This window comes from Agelaius phoeniceus, chromosome 25, assembly GCF_051311805.1.
Source record: "Agelaius phoeniceus isolate bAgePho1 chromosome 25, bAgePho1.hap1, whole genome shotgun sequence".
In the NCBI taxonomy this organism is placed as follows: domain Eukaryota; kingdom Metazoa; phylum Chordata; class Aves; order Passeriformes; family Icteridae; genus Agelaius; species Agelaius phoeniceus.
Genome location: NC_135289.1, coordinates 684,500 through 702,468, shown reverse-complemented (window position 1 = coordinate 702,468; position 17,969 = coordinate 684,500). Strand labels below are relative to the sequence as shown.

Genomic DNA, 17,969 nt, shown 5'->3' with positions numbered 1-17,969 from the left:
GGCGGGACCGCCGCGACACGGCCTGGGGAGGGACCGGGAGAAGGGCCGGGGCAGGCCTGGGCTGCGCCATGGCCGGGGGAAGGACCGGGAAAAGGGCTGGGAGCCGGGCGGGGACAGTGGCACGGCCCGGGAAAGGACCGGGAGAAGGGCTGGGAGCCGGGCGGGGACAGTGGCACGGCCCGGGGAAGGACCGGGAAAAGGGCCGGGGCTGTGCCATGGTCGGGGACGGACCGGGAAAAGGGCTGGAGCCGGGCCGGGGTCCAAAGCAGGGCACAGGGACAGTATCCACAGCCTGCGCACAAAGCAGGCACTGCAGGGACAGCACCAAACCATGCCGGGAGCTGCTGACAGCTCTGTACCATCACTGAGTGCTCAGGGTTGTACAGATCTGAACAATCAGCCCCCAGCAGACTAGAGAACCTCCAGAGATCGTTTCCAAGCCCATTCTGTTATATATGCATTTCCAATGCCTGTGGGCAGGCATCCCTATAACCCCCCCTCCCCATTAAAAGGAATATCAGCCTTCGAGGTTGCTGTTACAGCCCCATTAAAGAGAAAAAAATGAGACAAGGTCATATTGTCCAGGCAGATTTAATAGAGCACAGATTATTTTCTTTCTCCCCTTCCAATGATCAAGTGTTTATATACATTGTATTATAGCAGATTAAAAAATATTACAGAATTGATATCTGATGTATACAGAGGAGTCGTTTAAGCAAACAGCTGAAAAGGGTGAAGGAGTTAGAAGCATTCCTGTAATCCCCTCTGTTTTGAGCCACTTCCAAAACAAAAGCACCACAAAAATTGCTGAAATTGTAGATGATGACGAGATTTACAGATGTTATTCATTCAGGCTGAGGCAAGGCACAGGTTAAGAAGCACTCCTGCATATGTACAAGGCCAGAAGCCAGGGTGGTCACTGTGCTGGGAGGGGCTGTGCCATGTGCATGGCCGGGGCCTGCATGGGCCAGCCCTCCTGGTGGTTCTGCAGCAGGCGGTAGAGCTGCTTCAGGTGTGCCACGATGTTGTCCTTGATGTCGGGCGTGGAAATCTGCAGCCGCACGCTGCCGCTGTCGAAGGAGCGCGTGAAGTCCCCGGAGAACATCTCGTAGATCATCCGTGCCACAACGGGGATGACCTGGTGAAAAAGTCCCTTTTTTAGCCTGAAGGCATGTGGAATATCCCTGCTGCTCTGCAGGAGCCCCTGTCCTGGATGCAGAGATGGTTTCCACAATGCCCTAAAATGCACTCACACACCAATGCTATTCAGCATTGTCACATTTGTATTTGCTCTCCCAAACCACCAGTCACTGGAGTTTCCCTGGTGTCAGGAGCCACAGCAGAAAGTAACAGGTCTCAGTATCCATGGGAATTGATCCCAAACCAAACAAGGCTGGCACACGTCACCCCAGTGCCCTACCTGCACCACAATCAGCTTCCTCTCCCTGGGTTTTCCATCGGGCCACTCTTCTCCAAAGCAGAAGTAGATCTCGTATGGTGGCTGTTTCTCAATTTGTCCCTTCTGATGGGCAATCAGCTCTAGGAGGAAAAGCAGAGAACTGCAGGGTTGTCCTCTTTAGGCTGGAAACACCCATGACATCCCACCTCATTGCATCACCCCGATCTTACCTGCACAGTCCTCTGCCACCTCTCACACAGTTACAGCTCACCCCTTGCACGTGAAGTGCTTTCTTTAAAAGCAAGGCCCTCTGATGTCTCTCAGAGCATTAAATGAGTGTACAGTGCCCTTCTCCTGCCACACACCCGCTCCAAGCTGCCCTGAAGTCAGGGGAGCAGTGGCCCTGACCCGCTGTCCACACCTGGCGCACCCAGGCAGAGCCCAGTGCAGCCCACCCGTTCCAACAGTGCCGTGCCCGGTGTCCAAAGCTGCTCTCCAGAAGCAGAAGGCACCTACCGCTTAGGAAGGTTTCCAGACAGAAGAGCTTGACCTTCTTTTGCCTCTCGATGAGGTTTGGGGTGGTGGAGGAGGGGGCACAGGGCCCAGACCAGTACACCTTGCACTGGCAGAGGCGCACGGCGTAGATGGCGTGGCCGCTGACCTCCAGGATCAGTCCCCTGTCCATAACATCCAGCAGCCGGCTCGTGAAGATCTTCTGCCTTTCGTTGGTGATCTGCTCCGTCCCTGGGAACTTGACCTGCTCCAAACTGATGGGCCCAAAGAGCTCCTCCTGGTCTGGCATAGGGCCCAGCTCCCCGTAGAAAAGTCTGCAGCCCTGAGGGTTGCTCACGGTCGTTGTGGGCCCAGTCTCCTTTCCTCGATATTCAAACTTGATTTCTAGGTCTGTCACTGAGAGAGAAACCATCAGTGTGCCTTTTCCTGGAGCAGCAGCACAGAGACACCACACAAGCCCCGCTGCCCTCACAGGGATGTTTAAACCACACACAGTTCTATTTAAACTGCACAAGTTCTCCTCACTCACTCACAAACAGCCACAGGAAAAAAGGCAAAACTCTATTTTCTGTGGGGTTTTAAAGCACAAAAGCAGAAGCACTGTTACAAGCCCACACACGTACTTGGCAGGGAGCTGATCCAGAGCTCAGGGCTGCTGAAGAAGTCATGCTGCAGCGCCGTTGGGGGCATTTCCATATCCAGAGGTTCATTCTTTGGCCACACAGTTTCAGGGCTGCAGTTTTCTGCACTGGCTGGAGCCATCGGAGAATCTACAAAAAGGCAACAGCTCCTCAATAAATCAAGATTTTACTTCAAGCATGGAGCAACTTACAAACAAATACCTTCACTAATACATCAGTCTGTACCACCAACCATTGATATTAAGAAATGGAAATGTCTCTTGAATTGGGACATGCTGAGATTGATTCAATTCTTCCTCCTCTTCATCATCAAGATCATTATCCTTTTCATCCCACGGAGCTGAGCCAGTGGAACCTGCAAACAAGCACATTCTTGTGGGTGGATGATCAGCATGAAACACTGGGAAAAGATCATCTTCATGTTGGATATTATTTTGTGTGTTTTTCAAATTTCAGGACAAAAGGATAAATCTGATCCATACAACATGCTAATTTCAGTTTAATATATAATTCTAGAAAGTGAAGGTTAAGTATTGATGAGGTAAGACACAGTATTGCCAATATTAGACTGTTTAGCAGGAAAACCTACAACTGTGTGCAGCTTTTTTAATTTCAGGACTAAAGGATGGTTTAAAGTCCTTGTAGTTTAAGTACAGGCTTCACCTGGGAGCTGCTCCTGCTGCACAAGGGCAGCTGCAGAGTTAATGCAGAGAGAGAAGGAGCTCCCTTGGAGCAGTGCCTGCCCAGGAGCCAGCCCGTGTCAGCAAGGCCCTCACCTGGATTAATGATTGATCCCTGGGACTGAGGGATGTCACACACTTCATAAATTTTTATTGGGTTCATGGGCACCTCCTTGGTGCCATCGTACATCAAATTAAACTCCCGGCTCTTGTTAAGTGCACATCGGAGCTGGGCTTTCCACTTTGCAGGGTCTGGCTCGTCCACTCCTTCCTGGTACTTTCCCGTTTCCACGGCCCATGCCTGGGGACAAAGTACAGCCAGCTCAGTCCAGCCCTCTCCACAGAGCAGCATTTATCAGAAACCAAACCTCCAAACAAATCCACCGTAAAATCCTTCTCTTGCACAAGTCTTAGGCAGAGCTCTCGTGATAACAAAAAAGGAAATTCCCACTTTAATAGTTTTTCTCTTAAAAGAAAGTGGGATAAAAAAAAAATATGTAAATCCAAATTCCAAAAGAATGTTCACAGTTCTGGGTTAGAGGTTTTGTGGGTCTCAGATTGAACACCAGAAGTCATTTTTGACAGGGAGCCCGTGCAGGAGGAATGGACTCGGTTAAAATGGAGTGGAAGGACAGCCACAGACATCCGGCTAGCCTCTCCCTCTCTCACCCCAAAATCTGATCATTGGTCCAAGATGCCTCCAAGACAAAGGTCAGAAATTCCTCAAAGGAGTGCAGGGAGTTACAGTGAATCCCTTGGGATAAGAATATTAGAGAGAGCAGCGATGAGTGCTTGTGATGAGCTTGTGGTGGACCTCTTAAGGCTTATGTAACAGCATTTCATGGTTTGCTGCCAAGGACAAGCCAGTGACCACATCCCAGCCTGAGCAGATGAAGCCAACAGCAGTCATCTTCCAGAGACCAAGGATCACACAGCAGCCTGCCTTTGGTGGTGGGAAAGGGTTAAAGAACTCAACACCATCGCAGGCAGTGCCAAGCTTGGCATCCAGGTGCACAAAGTGGCTTTTCTGAGGTCAGATAAATAAAATGTGCCTGCAAACAGCTCCCGAGCCGCCTGTCCAGCTCCCGGGCCAACAATCCAGCCCTTTGTGTGCGTTCCAGGGCTGTGGGATGGCCGAGCTCGCCCCGCCTCACCTTGAAGATGGTGTTCTCCTCCTCGTGCTGGGGGCTGTGCCGGGTCGCGTGCTTCCAGGGGATCTGGAAGCGCTTGGCCTCGCGGTTCAGCCAGATCAGCCCAGGGTACATCCCGCTGTCCACCTGGGCCACCAGCCACGGCTTCAGCCGCACCCTGCGCGGGTGGAGGGCCATGCTCTGCGAGGGGGACAGCAGAGCCACTGCTGGAGGTTATTTGAGCCTCACTGGCCTCAAAGAAACGGAGTTCACGTAACGAGAAAGGGCCCTGTGCTGTGTAAGTGCTGCTGTTTTTATGGTACTCACCCCGAGAGCACCAATTCAGGTTCAGCTGGGTGACTCCTCTGCCAGGGAGAGTCACACACACCTCCCTGAGGGGGCCCAGAGCTGTCACAGGGACAGCAGCTCACATTCAATGTTCCAGGGCATTATTTGTGCTCCACGAGCACATGGAGTGCGAGCTCTGAGCAGAGCTGGGCTGTGAACCCTGAGCAGGAGATAAAGGCACCAACAAGCCACAGCAAGAACAGGCAGCAGAGTTTCCAAAGCCTCCACGTACACCTTGGAGAAGAGGCTGATCTGATCTCTGCTCCTGCAGTCCTGTCAGACTCTCAGCAAGGAGGAGAAAGGCTCCCCACAACTGGGAGGCTTTAACTGAGGCACAGGGGCTGTTCTACCACAGCCACAGACTCTGAAAGTCATTTTATGACTTTTCCATGAATGCCCTGAATGCAGCATAATCACTGGCAAACAGCAGTGACCTGTAATAACCAGGATGTTTATCCAGAAGGACATGAACTGCAGGTCTGCCTGCACTGCTGCTAAAAATCGACTGCTGTTTACTTAATGTTTTTGTTAAGTAGCCCTGTGCTGCTCATACAATTGCAGCCAGCCAACAATATTTTCCTTGTGTAGAACAAAGCCAAACAAACAAAATTAACGTGTGTCCCTCTCAAAGAAGAGGCAACATTCAGTATCTGTAGATTTTGGGAGGGGATTTCTGCACTACGTGTGTGCTCAGAGGGTGCATCTCCCATATTCCTTTGTAAATCCCGAAACAGAGGTGAGAAACTACAAATATTCCCATTAATAAAGCAGTTACAGGACATGTAAAACCTTTGCCATGAGCCCTGAATATTGCTGGAGGAATTGCAAAATGTGTCTGGTAGCAGAGATGGAGAAGATTAAAAAAAAATCCTATCCAAGAACTAGTCCAGGAACAGGTTTTATTTGTTCAAATACCTGCAGATCCCATTCAGAGGCAAGCGCTCACACAAAATTAATCCAAACACAACTCAGTTTATCTGTTTATCTTTTCTGCAAAGAAAATGTTCGGCTTCAACTGCAAACCATTTTTAAATAATAGTTTGAAAATGTGTGGGCACATTACCAGACTGTTTCCCAGGAGCTGCAAAGGATCAGGAAGCAATCATCAAAATTATATTAGTGTTCCTGAAACTCTGCTGTGTTGGTTCTCCATGTTGAAAATGCCGTCAGAATTAAACCTTCAGAAGCATGCTTGCAAAGACACAGAGTCCAGGTTAACCCTGGACTTGGAATTGAGACCAAAATCAGATACTGATTCCTCTTGAAAAGGAAAAAAAAAAAGTGACATTTTGAACAATCCTAAGCACTGCTGCTTTCCACCATTTCTTTTAACGTTACACCTCACTTAACGTTAGAAGCAGTCCCTGCTAATGACATGTGCTGTGCACACACCTTTGCAAGACACGGAGTAAATTCAAATCCCCAGAACAGGAGAGATTTGTGCCTCTGTCCCCGCAGAGGAGGCGGGTGACAAGGTGGGTGCTGGCAGGGATTGTCCCCAGGCCCGCAGACAGCGTCTGCCAGCGCTCAGGACTACAATGCTTTATGACCTTTTATCACCAATGACTTGTTGACACAATAACCGAGAGCAAATCAACTTGAATCCCATTGCTGGGCTCAGACGGTGAGTCAGCCTCTCCCAGCCTTCAACTTCGATCCAGTGGGTTCCACTAATGCCAGACACCTGGGGATGGCTGGGCACATTCATGGTGGGTTCCACTAATGCCAGACACCTGGGAATGCTGGGCACACTCACAGTGGGTTCCACTAATGCCAGACACCTGGGGATGGCTGGGCACATTCATGGTGGGTTTCACTAATGCCAGACACCTGGGGAATGGCTGGGCACACTCACAGTGGGTTCCACTAATGCCAGACACCTGGGAATGGCTGGGCACACTCACAGTGGGTTCCACTAATGCCAGACACCTGGGGAATGGCTGGGCACATTCACAGTGGGTTCCACTAATGCCAGACACCTGGGGAATGGCTGGGCACATTCACAGGGGGTTCCACTAATGCCAGACACCTGGAGAATGCTGGGCACATTCACAGCTCTGCCAAGGCAGAGGCTCCTCAGTGCACAAACCCAGGGGCTCTCCAGCTCCCTTTATTCCCACTCAATCTGGGTGCTGGGTAGGGATAATTAGCACATCCCTGTGCTGCTAATGCAGCTCTGGTCAGTGAGGTAATTACTGCCTGTACCCTAATGATTAGTATTTCTCCTTGGAGACATTCGGCCCAACAAGAACCACTCCAAGTCAGGAAGGAGCAGACAGCCTGCAGGCACTCCCCTGAGGGCTGCAGAGGAGTGACCAAGGTCAGGGACAGCCCTGGTCAGCTGTGGTGACACTCGGGGCCCTGGTGAGGTCCCAGACAGTTCAACAGCCCACAGAGCACCAGGAAAACCATCCTGAAGCTCAACTCAGCTCTGCTGCACGGATGCTTTCGCTCCTTGCCTGCAGATCCAAATATACTCAGTGTTCCTGCTCCACCTCATCCATTAAAACCTCTGAAGATGGAAGGGTCTTCTCGGGGTTCACTCTTGCGAACCCCCAGACCCCTCTCCTTGCTCGTTACCTTTACTTGACTGCACTATCCTGTATTTCATGGACCTGTATTCACTTTTTCAAAGGCAAACCTTCCCGCAGAGAAACAGGCTGAATTGCCATCCGATGCTGAATCACCTCCCTGCACCGGGAACCTGGGGCTCCCGCATTTCACAGCTCCGTACATCTCCTGCCTCCCGCCCCGCTGCTGTCCCCAGCACACCCGAACACGATCAACTCTTTGAATTCCCAGTTTGCACACCCCAATCGGGTCACCTCAGCCTCCGCCATAGCCGGGCAGCCCCTGAAATTGGAAGGGGCGCGAGTTGTAGCACAAAGCGTGGGGATTTGGGGTGTAACAGCTGCGATCCGACCACTACAGGGGGTGGGGGGAACACACCAGCCTTGCCCTAACTTTAGGCCTCGCTTTACAGCCATTGGAAGGCGTAGCCCGGGGCGAGCCCGGCGCTGCCCGCGGAGCCGGGGGCAAGGAGCGCTGAACTGGCGTTCGCAGCGGGCTCTGCCCTCCCGGCTGCGCCCGGGCCCGCACGGCGCCCCCGCACCGCCGCCCTCGCCCCGGGCCGGGCGCTGCAGCCTGCGGAGCCCGCACGGAGCCCCGCGGTGCCCGAACCCCGCTCCGGCCCCGTACCGGCCCCGCTCCGAGCCCCGCACCGGCCCCGCTCCGCCCGCAGCCCCACGCGGGACGGGGCCGCGCCCGGCGGCTCCTGGGCCGAGCAGCTCCGGAGCCGGTACCGCCCGATCCCCGCACGGCTCACCCCGTCCGTCTGTGCGTCCGTCCGTCCGTCCGTCCGTCCGTGCGGCTGGGGCGGGTCCGTCCCGCGGGGGCTCGGGGCCGCCCCGCGGGGCCCGCGCGTGGGGCAGCGGCGCTCGGGCAGCGGCGGCCGCGCTCGCCCAGCGCCCGCCCCGCCTCACCTGGCCCGGCCCTCACCTGGCCCCGCCTCACCTGGCCCGGCCCGGCCCTCACCTGCCCCGCCTCTCACCTGCCCAGGTGCGCTCCGCGCAGCCGCACCGCCCGCACCGCCCCGCGCCGCTCCCGCAGATGCCCCCGAACCCCGCTCGGGGACAAGTGGAGCTCCCCGCACCCCCGCCCTTCTGCCGTGGCCCTTTTCCTGTCAAACGGAATATTTAGGAAACTTCCAAACGGGATTATTTTTTTCCCCCCTGGTAAATGGAGTGTTTAGGAAAGGAAGTTTGCTTTTAAGCGGAGTATCTTTGCCTTTTAAATGGAATATTTTGGGAAGAAAGCTTTAAGTTCCTGGGCTTTTTCGCAGTTCAAAGCATACTCAGCTGAGTGGTGGAATCACGGCATGATGAAGGCTGGAAAAGACCTCGAAGATCATCGAGTCCAAACATTAAAACATTAACCCAGCACTGCTGGGTCCACCCCCAGAGCGTGTCCCTCGGCACCACATCCGCAGGGTTCTGAGCACTTCCAGGGCCACTGGCTCCCTGCTTCCCCGGCAGCCTGCTCCAGTGCCTGTCCATCCATTCCGTGAAGAAATTCTCCCAAATATCCAATCTAAACCTCCCCTACCACAACCTGAGTACGTTTGCTCTTCTCCTACATCCATCCATCTGTATAAATCCATATCCAGGCAATGATGAGGCCAAACCGTAAACTGAGCTCTGATTAAAGCCACAGGCACACAGTTTTTTCTCTGAAAAGCATAAAAACTAAAAACCTCCCTCTTCCCTGGCGCCATCCCCGCTCTGGGTCACACCTACCCCTGGGAAGGGGCTCAGCAGCTTCTCCCTGGTCCCTCTGCAGGCTCCTGCCCTCCAGCCTCGCGTCTTATTTATTTTCCTCGTAGGTGGAGAACCGTGACTCAGTGGTGAATCTTGGTTTCAAGGATCATACAGTGCTTCACCTTTCAGTTTCAATGAACCAGAAAAAAAAATGGGAATTTCCTTTCTCACCCTGAACACTGTGGAAAATACTGAGCCCTGGCTTTGGGAAGGCTGACTTACACCCACAGCTCAGTCCTGGGCCAAGAGGCTGGAACTGGACGCAATCTTGGAGATATTCACACACAGAGACAAAACAATTCACTGTTTTTCTGGGCAAGTTTGCCTTGCTGGATAGCGAGCGCAAGGTAAATATTTCAGGCTTCATTCAGCGTGGAATTCCACTCAGAGGAAACATGCAGGAGTTTGTCAGCACATAAGAAAATCTTCCTGGCAATAAGCAGAGTACCAGATGTGACACTCAGAGCTCTCTGTGCTGGGTGAGAGGGGTTCCCTCAGTGGTACCTGACCAGTCCTGATGTGTAAATCAGGGGACAGCAGCTCCTGGAGTAAAACACCCCTGTTATTCCTGCTGTGTAAAGCATGCAGTGGTATGACAGTTTTGGGAGCAGCCAGGAAGAGACACAGGCAGATATTGGGCTGAACTCCAGGGCAAGCTCTGCAGCATCTTTGATCTCTCCTCAGCCAGGCCAGCACAAAAGTTCCTGCATTCCTGCTGTCCACACCTCTGTCCCACAGGGAAAAGGGCAGGATGCTCTGGGCTGGCTGTGCTTGTGGGGGCTGCTGGGCAGGGGGACACCAGGGCAGGGCTGGCAGTGCCTGGCCAGGGTTTGCCCTTCCTTCCCTGGCACGCTGGGAGGACACTCAAGATGCTCAAGCTGCAGGAGGGGTCCTGGGGCAGGTATTTAAAAACGGAGCAATGTGGCAGAGCAGCTGGGTGAGGACTGCTGAGCCTGGGAGCCTCAGCCTGGAGCAGGGTCCAGTCCTGCCTGCATTATCACCTCTGCAGCTCTCAGGGCAGGCAGCTGCCCCTGCTGCCTCTGCCACAGCCTCTGCTGCGCTCCCAGCACCGACACACATGCCAAGCAGATGAGTCTGCCCAGCCCTCTGCAGGCTTTGGTGGTTTGCTTTCCTCCTGAGTTTCTCCCAGCCCGTGCTGAGGCGTGTGGCAGCACGCTGGGGTAGGCAGCTGACGGGAAAGCGGCTGCACATCTTTTTCCATGCTCTTGGCTGGGAAACTGCCCAGCTCTGCAGCTGCAGAGGTGATAATGCAGGATAACTCATGAGGCAGGATGTGCAGTCTGGTGTTACCTGTCTGTAACTGATCATCCAAAGTGTTCACTCTGGCACAGCACACCGAGCACTGATCCTGCTCCTTCAGGCACACAAACTGCCCCAGCCTCTGCACTGTGGTGTTTTCTAGAAATTATTATTTTTATTTTTACTTCTCTCTGCCTATATTTACCTCTATCTGGATCATTTTTTTAATCAAATTAAGACATCTTTTGGCTGATAAACTGTACCTTGTGAAGGGACATCCTGCTGGCTGAGGCAGCAGCTCCTCCAGTGTAGTCTGCAGAGCACACAGAGGATGTGCAGAGGAATTTTCATACCAGGAGCTATGGGATATGCTTTATTTCAGTGCCAAATAAACATCACTATTTTATCAACACGATTGTATGTCATGATACCTGCAACAGCAGCAGCTGGGCTTTGTGCTCCAGGTCTCTTGCAGCCCTTTGTTCCCAGCTGGAGAAGATTGCAGTCATCAAACAAAAAGGAACCATTTTCTCTCCTGGGAACAGATCACCAAGTTCCCATAAGGCAAAACAAAATTATGCAATGAGTCAAGACAATGTCCTGGGCATGTGGAGTCTTGCTGTGTGCTCTCAGCACTCACATTCCAGCAGGCAGCTCCGTGCAGGAGAGCAGCACAAAATGGTGGAGAGGCCTCACCCCAGCACATCCCCAACTCCCCAGCTGTGCTGCAGGAAAAAGGAACAAATCCTTCCCACCCTGTCCTGGCAGCCCCTCTGTGGCCTGGGGCTCTTTGTGACCCAGGGAGAGCTCCTGGCCTCACCAGCCAAGATAATCCCAAAAATGCTATAAAATCATTTATGAACATGGCTGTGGCTACCACAGACTCCTTTCCAGTAGCTCGAGTGAAGAGGAAAAAGGGGGGATGGATTTATTGTTATTTTTCTGGTGGGCAGCCCCACAGCTGCTCTGCTGTGGATGAGGCAGCTCCGAGTCAGGGGCTGAAGCACTTCCAGAAGGAAGGGCTGGGTTCATTGTTGTGTTGCATTCTTCTAGGCACGAGGATGGACAAGAATATCATTAGATATAAATGCTTTAACTGAAATAGAACAGTCTCAAGTTTTCTGGCAACTTCTCTGGCCCTTCCCATCCACCTCCAGGCTTCTGCTGTGCTGTCTCTGTCCTCTCTTTGCTCTTCTTTTAAGTGAAACCAGACCTTGCCTGGGTATCCTCACATGTAAGGGTGTAAGGTTGTGTTATACTCCTGCAAAGCTCTGTGTGTATATATAAATATATATAAATATATAAATATATAAATATATAAATATATATATATACACACAGTACCTCTGCTGGGTCACTTGCAGGTGTGAGTGGATTCAGACCAACCCCACTCTGACAGTGCAGCATGAATTGCTCCACTGTTCTGCAATATCAAATTCAATTTTCAGCCAGGTTCTTAACCAGTATTCTTCCATGAGAGAGGCTCTTCTTACCTAAACAACACCAAAAAAGTTCCAAAAAATGAGCAGCTTAAATCCATCTGGGCCTTGGCACGTAGGATAAGAGAATCTATGGTTTCCTATTAATGCTGCTCCAATCCTCTTAATGAAGATATTGGGCTGGCTTGGGCACATTTATAGCTCAGGTCATTCTTTCCACTGACACAGATACTGGTGGGTTCAGAACAGTGGGGCTGGTGTGCAGAAAGGCTGCTGGCTGTGAGGAGGAGGAGGAAGGGGCTCTGGGGGGTGCTGAGCAGCCCCAGGGAAGGGCTGCACTTTGCCATCAGAGCCATGAATGAGCCTCAGGGGAAGGGGCAAGCGGGAGAATTTCCATGGACACAAAGAGGGGAAGGGAATAAGGAGAGTGTGATCTGAAAATATGGAAATAAACAGCTCCTGCTCTTTTTAGCTTAAAGCTTTAAGATGGAGATGTGGCAATGAGAGGGATGTGTGTGTATCTAGATACCTTCACTAATTGTCTCACAGCCTACAGCAGACATGCAGTTAATTTAATCCACCAGCAGGTTTTTCTATGGAAGTGTTTGTTTTCTCAGGATCCCCTCTCTGTAGTTGCTGTTTTTCCTGTGCCCCATCTCACTGAAGCCCTGAGCAGCCCCCACAGGCAGTAACACAAGCCAGCACTGCACAGATCGATGTTCCTTCCCCTATAATCCCCTTTTTCCCTAGAAAACTCTGCAGGACAGAGAGTGGGGCTGTGTGCTGTGTGTACAGGGAACCTCTGCTCCCAAATTCTTTGACAGGGAGGCATTAATGTGCAGAAAGACCCTGAGCCCCTGGAGTTTGCTTCTAAATAGGGCACAGCTCAGAACATCTGAAGGTCTCTGGGGCTCATGGGTGGGAATCTCCTAATGATCTTTAGTTATTTTTATCCGTGCCCAGTGCTCAGTGCTCCGGGGCACAGGAGCCACTCTGAGATCTCCTGGGGAGTGCACGGAGCTGCCAGCAGCTGGGCAGGGAGGAGGAACAGAAAATAAAGCACAGAAAAGGGAAGGTGACATAGCAAGAACAGCACTAACATCAGAGGAAGGCACGGGACAGAGAGAAGAAAAAGAACAAAGGACTTTGGCAGGATTTTTCTTCTTTTCCTTCTGTTTTTAATCCTGCTTTCCTGAGGAAAATGGGGCAGCAGTTCACCAATGCTGAAGGGGAGCAAGGAGAGATTGATGTTGCAGAGCTGCAGGAATGGTACAAGAAGTTTGTGGTGGAATGTCCCAGTGGGACCCTCTTCATGCACGAGTTCAAGAGGTTCTTCGGGGTCCAGGACAACCAGGAAGCAGCAGAGTATGTGGAGAACATGTTCAGGGCTTTTGACAAGAATGGGGTAAGTGCTGAGAGGGTTCTACACTCATTTATTTCTGTATATTATATATATAACATCCCCCAGTGAGGGCAGGAGAAGGAGCACAGGCTGGCCTGGATTTATCTCCTCAAATCTCCACCTAAATTAAGGTCAGAATGTCCCCTTAAGGGACTAAGGGTGGATTAAAAAGTTGAAACTTAGGAGGCAGTCACACTTTGAGGCCCTCAAATAGCCAAGGCTCCCACATGGCAAAAATATTTCTGTGTTGAGATAGAGGGGAAATTACAGTGCAGGAAAATCCCACCCAGGCTTGTTCTGTGTTGGAGGAAGTGTCTGTAGCAGGTACGAGCAGGTGGTTTTTGTAATAAAATATTGATTTTATCTTTGCTTTCCACAAGCAGAGGAACACTGAACAATTCAGACATTCTGGGTTCAATTCCCTTTGCCACATTTGCCATGGGACACCTGGGGAAAGTGGGATTTGTGGTTCAGCCACAGCTCCTGCATCCCTGCCCTGCTGCCTGGCATGCTTTGGGTTCTCAGCTGCCCTGGCTGGGCAGCACTTGCCAATGGGTAAATTATTCTTTTCCTGAAGCTCCTGATGATATTCCAGCTGTGGGGATGTTTGTTCCTTGTATGAATACAGGAAAAGGGGACTCAGGCTCTTCATCCCTGATCAACTCATCTCCCTGAAGCTCCCTTTGAAAACAGGGTCAAAACCTCATGGAAGTGGCAGCAAAAGTCACTTTGTGGGAAAGGGCTTAAAAAGGCCCTGGAAGATGTTGGCAGGTCAGGCTAGTCTCAGAATTCCAAGTTGTGAAAAACCAAATTCCCGCAAAAAATGAAAGGTTCAGATCCCAAATTCCGTTATGAAAGCTGTGGGGAAAAGGCAGCAGAGCAAACCGTGCATAAAAGATGAAGTCCCACTCCTAATTTACAGGAGTTTTCCTGACAGGACAGACACTCTGGTTTTGGGGGGTGCAGGATGGGGAGGAGGAGCCCAGTCTGGCTGCAGCTCCTGAGCTGCCACAAACCCTCCTCAGAGTGCCAAGCAAGCACCTGTCCCTGCCCTGTCCTCCTGGCAGCTCCAGCCAGGCTTTCTGGGAGCTGTAAAGCACTTTTCCATCAGCTCTCTGCCCAGCCAAGCGTACCCAGCTGCTGCTTCTGTGTTGGCACAGGACAACACCATTGATTTCCTGGAATATGTGGCTGCCTTGAACCTGGTTTTAAGGGGGAAGCTGGAGCACAAGCTGAGGTGGACGTTCAAAGTGTATGACAAGGATGGGAACGGCTGCATAGACAAACCTGAGCTGCTGGAAATCGTTGAGGTAGGTGGGCATTGCCCAATCCCTTCTTTCAGCAATGCCTGCTCTGTGGCAACGCTCTGAGCTGTGTGCAATGGGGTTTGTGGCAATGGGGTTTGTGGCAATGGGGTTCCAAGGGTGCTGTGGGGCTGAGCAGGCCCCCAGGTACCTGTGCTCCTGGGGCTGGGGGGCACTGCTCATCCCCATGAGCGTCCCAGGATGTGCAATGCCCCTCCTGGGGTCACAGGGCTCTGGGCAGGCAGGTGAGCAGCTGGGAAAGCAGGGCAGCCTGACTGCAGGGCCACCTCCCTCTGCAGTTTTGAGGTCAGCCAAGAAGTGCCCAGAACTGTGAGGCCACTGCTAATCCTCTCTGTGGGAAGGGTTGACACAAAACCCTTCAACCTGAGCAGCAAAGGTAACCATGGACAGGTGGTGCCATGGCAGGGGGAGATGCAGGCTGAGCCTTTCCCTGGCAAAGGGGCAGAAACTGTGCCTCAAAACATGAGCTGAGCCAGGCCTGATCTGCAGCCTGGGCACTGCTTCCCCAGCGCTGGGCAGTCCAGGTGTGCCAGCAAAATCTCCCACTCAAGGCCTGGGAAATTCTCACTTTGTTCTCTGCCAGGGAGCCCTGAGCTCTGCCCAGTGTGTGTAAGCAGAGCAGGAGGGCAGCAGCCTCACAGAGCACATGGGGCCATTAATGTGCAGCCACGAGGTCAGGGGTTCCACTCCAGATCTGAGCTGCTGTTAGGGGCAGATCTTTCCAGAAAGGTTCAACCTTAGAGAAAGGCCTCCACAGCCACGGGGTGCCAGAGAGCTCAGTGCTTTCATTGCCCTGACCTGGGAGCTGCTTTCAGTCCATCTACAGGCTGAAGAGGGTGTGCTGGTCGGACGTGGAGGACAGGACCCCGCTGCTGACCCCGGAGGAGGTGGTGGACAGGATATTCCAGCTGGTGGATGAGAACGGGGACGGTGAGTGATGCCCAGGCTGCATTCCTGAGAGCTCACCCGAGCTGGGCTGGCCACAGATCACTGGGCTCTCTTGTGTTCTCACAATGGACAGCTGGGCTTGGTTCTGCTCTGTTCCACAGAGCCAAAAGCCTCTTGGTGGAGCCGGTGAAATCCTTTTTGTTGTTATTTTAATGTACAACACGGAGGAGTCACTGCTGGGGCAGCTTTGGTGCCATCAGGTCCCATCCTCTGGCAGGCACAGGGCAGGTCCCAGTCCCAGCACCAGGAGCTGGCTGAAGCCACTGGTTCCAGTCAGGCTGGGCCTTGCAGGACCTGGCTGGGTCCTGGAAGGGCCTGGGTGAGGCCCTGCAGCATCCAGAGTGTCCCGTTGGGATGGGGCAGGGGGAACGGGCTGGGTCACAGCCCCTGAGCTTCTCCTTCAGCTGCAGAGCTGGGGGATCCCCCAAGATCGAGTCTGATCTGCATTTGATCTGTGCCTGGGTGGAACCTGCCTCCTCCTCCTCCTCCCTTATCCCTTATCTGCCTGTCCCTGCTCCCGCCCACAGGGCAGCTGTCCCTGGACGAGTTCATTGACGGGGCCAGGAAGGACAAGTGGGTGATGAAGATGTTGCAAATGGACGTGAACCCCGGGGGATGGATCACGGAGCAGAGGAGGAAGAGTGCTTTGTTCTGAGATTTGTTCTGAGAGGATGCGGCTCTGGCGAGTCCCGAGCGTGACCCTTCCTCCCTCCAGCCTGGTAACGACTTTCCTTTTGAATTCCATCTCAGCATCGATGAAAACCCGAGTGGTTTAAGGATGTAAAACCCAAAGAGCACTGCAGGTACCCAGGGACTGTTTCTGGCCCATGAATAAGTCTTGCTGTGTACACAGTCCCGTGTTTGCCAGCTCTGCTTTTTGGTTACACCCCAAGGAACAAACTCTGGTGTTTTCCTGCAGCAGGGTTTGGGGCTGGCAGCGGGGATGGAGCCTGGTGCTGTCCCAGAGCAGCCTGGTGCTGTCCTGGCTCCCTCCTGCAGGGCAGCACAGCAGCTGTGGGATGCTCGGGGGTCTCTGTGTGTGTTCTGTAGCCTTTACTGCTGCTCGTGTGCAACAAAACCCCACCAGAAATGAGAACTGGGTCTGAGCAGTGGCCAGGACAGCACACAGAGCTGAGGAACAACCTCGGGGCTGGGCAGGAGCAGCAGCAGCTCCTTCCTGCCTGCCCAGAGGCCCGGGGGCTGAGGGATGCTGGCTCCAAACTCTGGCATTTCCCAGCCCCACTCAGAGCCCAGAACAGCCCAGGGGGACTCAGCTCCTTCCAGCCCCTGGCTCTGGGGAATCCTCCCTGGAGCTGCTCCTCCTGCCCTGGGAGAGGGGATGAGCCCAGGGAGCTCTGGGATTTTCGCTGCACTGGGAGAGGTTTGGTGTGGGAGCAGAGATGAGGGAAGAGCAGGGTTGTGCTTGGCAGTGTCTCTGCAATGGGAGGATTTGTGCTGCTCCATTGGCAGGACCACAGAATCAGAAACCATGGGTGGTTTGGGTTGGGAGGAACCTGAAAACTCCTCGATTTCCAAGCCCCCTGCCCTGGGCAGGGATGCCACATCAGATTGCCCCAAGCCCTGTCCAAACTGGCCTTGAAAAGTGGAAAAAGTCACAAAATTTGCAGTACAGTGGTTTTACACTGGACTTAATTTAGCCCCACACTGCAGATTTAGAATTTGCACAAGTTGCAGGCTGAGCTCTGCTGTTCTAACCCGTGTTTCTACATAGATGTGTGTGGGAAAAGAACTTGGGTTGAATCAATATTTTGGTTCACCTTTATTGGATTTACTGGTTCATTCAAAAGAAGAAAACCCCCAGGAAAATAACATGAGCTTGTCTGTTCCATTTGAATTTTCCTATGGGATCAGTGGGCCAGGTCATACCAATGAAAAGATTTACAACCCCTTTTTTGTGGCCTTTAATTAGGACTGTAGTAGCTGTCATTAGCTGATTAGTGTGCTGGTTTGTGGTCTTGTCAGTTTACCCAGTGTTTGAATTCCATGGGGAAGTGCTCAGGATTAGACACAATCAGTGCAGGAGTTCAGATTGTGCACATTTCCACTTTGAAATAGCCTTTCTATGAGTTCTCTGTAAATACTGAGCAGTTTGTGCTGTGCTGACTTATCAGGGCTGATTAGACTTGTGCTTTCTGCTGCTCTGAGGCAGCTGCTCAAAGCTCTCTCTGGTCAATAGTTTATCAGCTCGAGATCTGAGAGAAAAATCTGACTTCTGACTTGAGAGCCTGGATGAAAACATTCACATTTATTGATTTTCCAGCTTGTGAAAAAATGTTTTCATTGCGGGGTACAAATCTCTAAGAATTCCTTACATTTCATCATCTCAAGCCAGGTAACACCCCCTGCTCCTTGCCTGGATTTAGAGAGGCTGTTTAGTTCATAGAATTGCATTTTGCTGCTTCACTGAAATGCTTCAAATTCTGCAATTCTGCTCACCTGGCCAGGCCAGGCTCTGCAGGGGCTGTCTGGGGACCCAGCAGCTCTCCCTGGTGAGCACCTGTACAGATGTTGGTAGGAGTTTTGTAAAACACGACTTGAATAAAGAAA

At 52.4% G+C, this 17,969-nt stretch overlaps 2 protein-coding genes across 4 annotated transcripts; one reads left to right on the top strand and one right to left on the bottom strand.

Annotated features, from left to right (window-relative positions):
- Positions 1–575: 575 nt before the first annotated feature.
- Positions 576–9,174, bottom strand: IRF6 (interferon regulatory factor 6). 3 transcript variants are annotated; one of them, XM_077190605.1, is made up of 8 exons: positions 9,007–9,174; positions 4,388–4,564; positions 3,330–3,534; positions 2,786–2,908; positions 2,536–2,682; positions 1,916–2,308; positions 1,421–1,539; positions 576–1,138 (listed from the first exon to the last, which is right to left on the bottom strand). In XM_077190605.1, the coding sequence occupies exons 2-8, from the start codon at positions 4,559–4,561 to the stop codon at positions 917–919; spliced, it is 1,383 nt and encodes a 460-aa protein (XP_077046720.1). In that variant the 5' UTR covers positions 4,562–4,564; positions 9,007–9,174; the 3' UTR covers positions 576–916. The 3 variants fall into 3 exon arrangements, with proteins under 3 accessions (XP_077046720.1, XP_054504807.1, XP_077046721.1); XM_054648832.2 differs by lacking the exon at positions 9,007–9,174 and adding an exon at positions 8,037–8,200; XM_077190606.1 differs by lacking the exons at positions 4,388–4,564; positions 9,007–9,174 and adding an exon at positions 8,037–8,199.
- A 3,570-nt stretch (positions 9,175–12,744) lies between these two features.
- GUCA1B (guanylate cyclase activator 1B) lies at positions 12,745–17,969 on the top strand. The gene is made up of 4 exons (XM_054648871.2): positions 12,745–13,131; positions 14,289–14,438; positions 15,269–15,383; positions 15,929–17,969. Exons 1-4 carry the CDS (start codon positions 12,928–12,930, stop codon positions 16,054–16,056), a joined length of 597 nt encoding a protein of 198 aa, XP_054504846.1. The 5' UTR covers positions 12,745–12,927; the 3' UTR covers positions 16,057–17,969.

What these genes read in the sequence shown, in the direction of transcription:
- IRF6 (XM_077190605.1), bottom strand. Translation starts at nt 4,561, where the DNA reads ATGGCCCTCCACCCGCGCAGGGTGCGGCTGAAGCCGTGGCTGGTGGCC. An exon ending in CTGGATCAGCTCCCTGCCAA is followed by an intron (nt 2,309 to 2,535) that starts GTACGTGTGTGG and finishes TTTCTCTCTCAG; the next exon opens with TGACAGACCTAGAAATCAAG. An exon ending in GGAAGCTGATTGTGGTGCAG is followed by an intron (nt 1,139 to 1,420) that starts GTAGGGCACTGG and finishes CTTTTTCACCAG; the next exon opens with GTCATCCCCGTTGTGGCACG.
- GUCA1B (XM_054648871.2), top strand. Translation starts at nt 12,928, where the DNA reads ATGGGGCAGCAGTTCACCAATGCTGAAGGGGAGCAAGGAGAGATTGAT. An exon ending in GGGCTTTTGACAAGAATGGG is followed by an intron (nt 13,132 to 14,288) that starts GTAAGTGCTGAG and finishes GTGTTGGCACAG; the next exon opens with GACAACACCATTGATTTCCT. An exon ending in GGTGGATGAGAACGGGGACG is followed by an intron (nt 15,384 to 15,928) that starts GTGAGTGATGCC and finishes TCCCGCCCACAG; the next exon opens with GGCAGCTGTCCCTGGACGAG.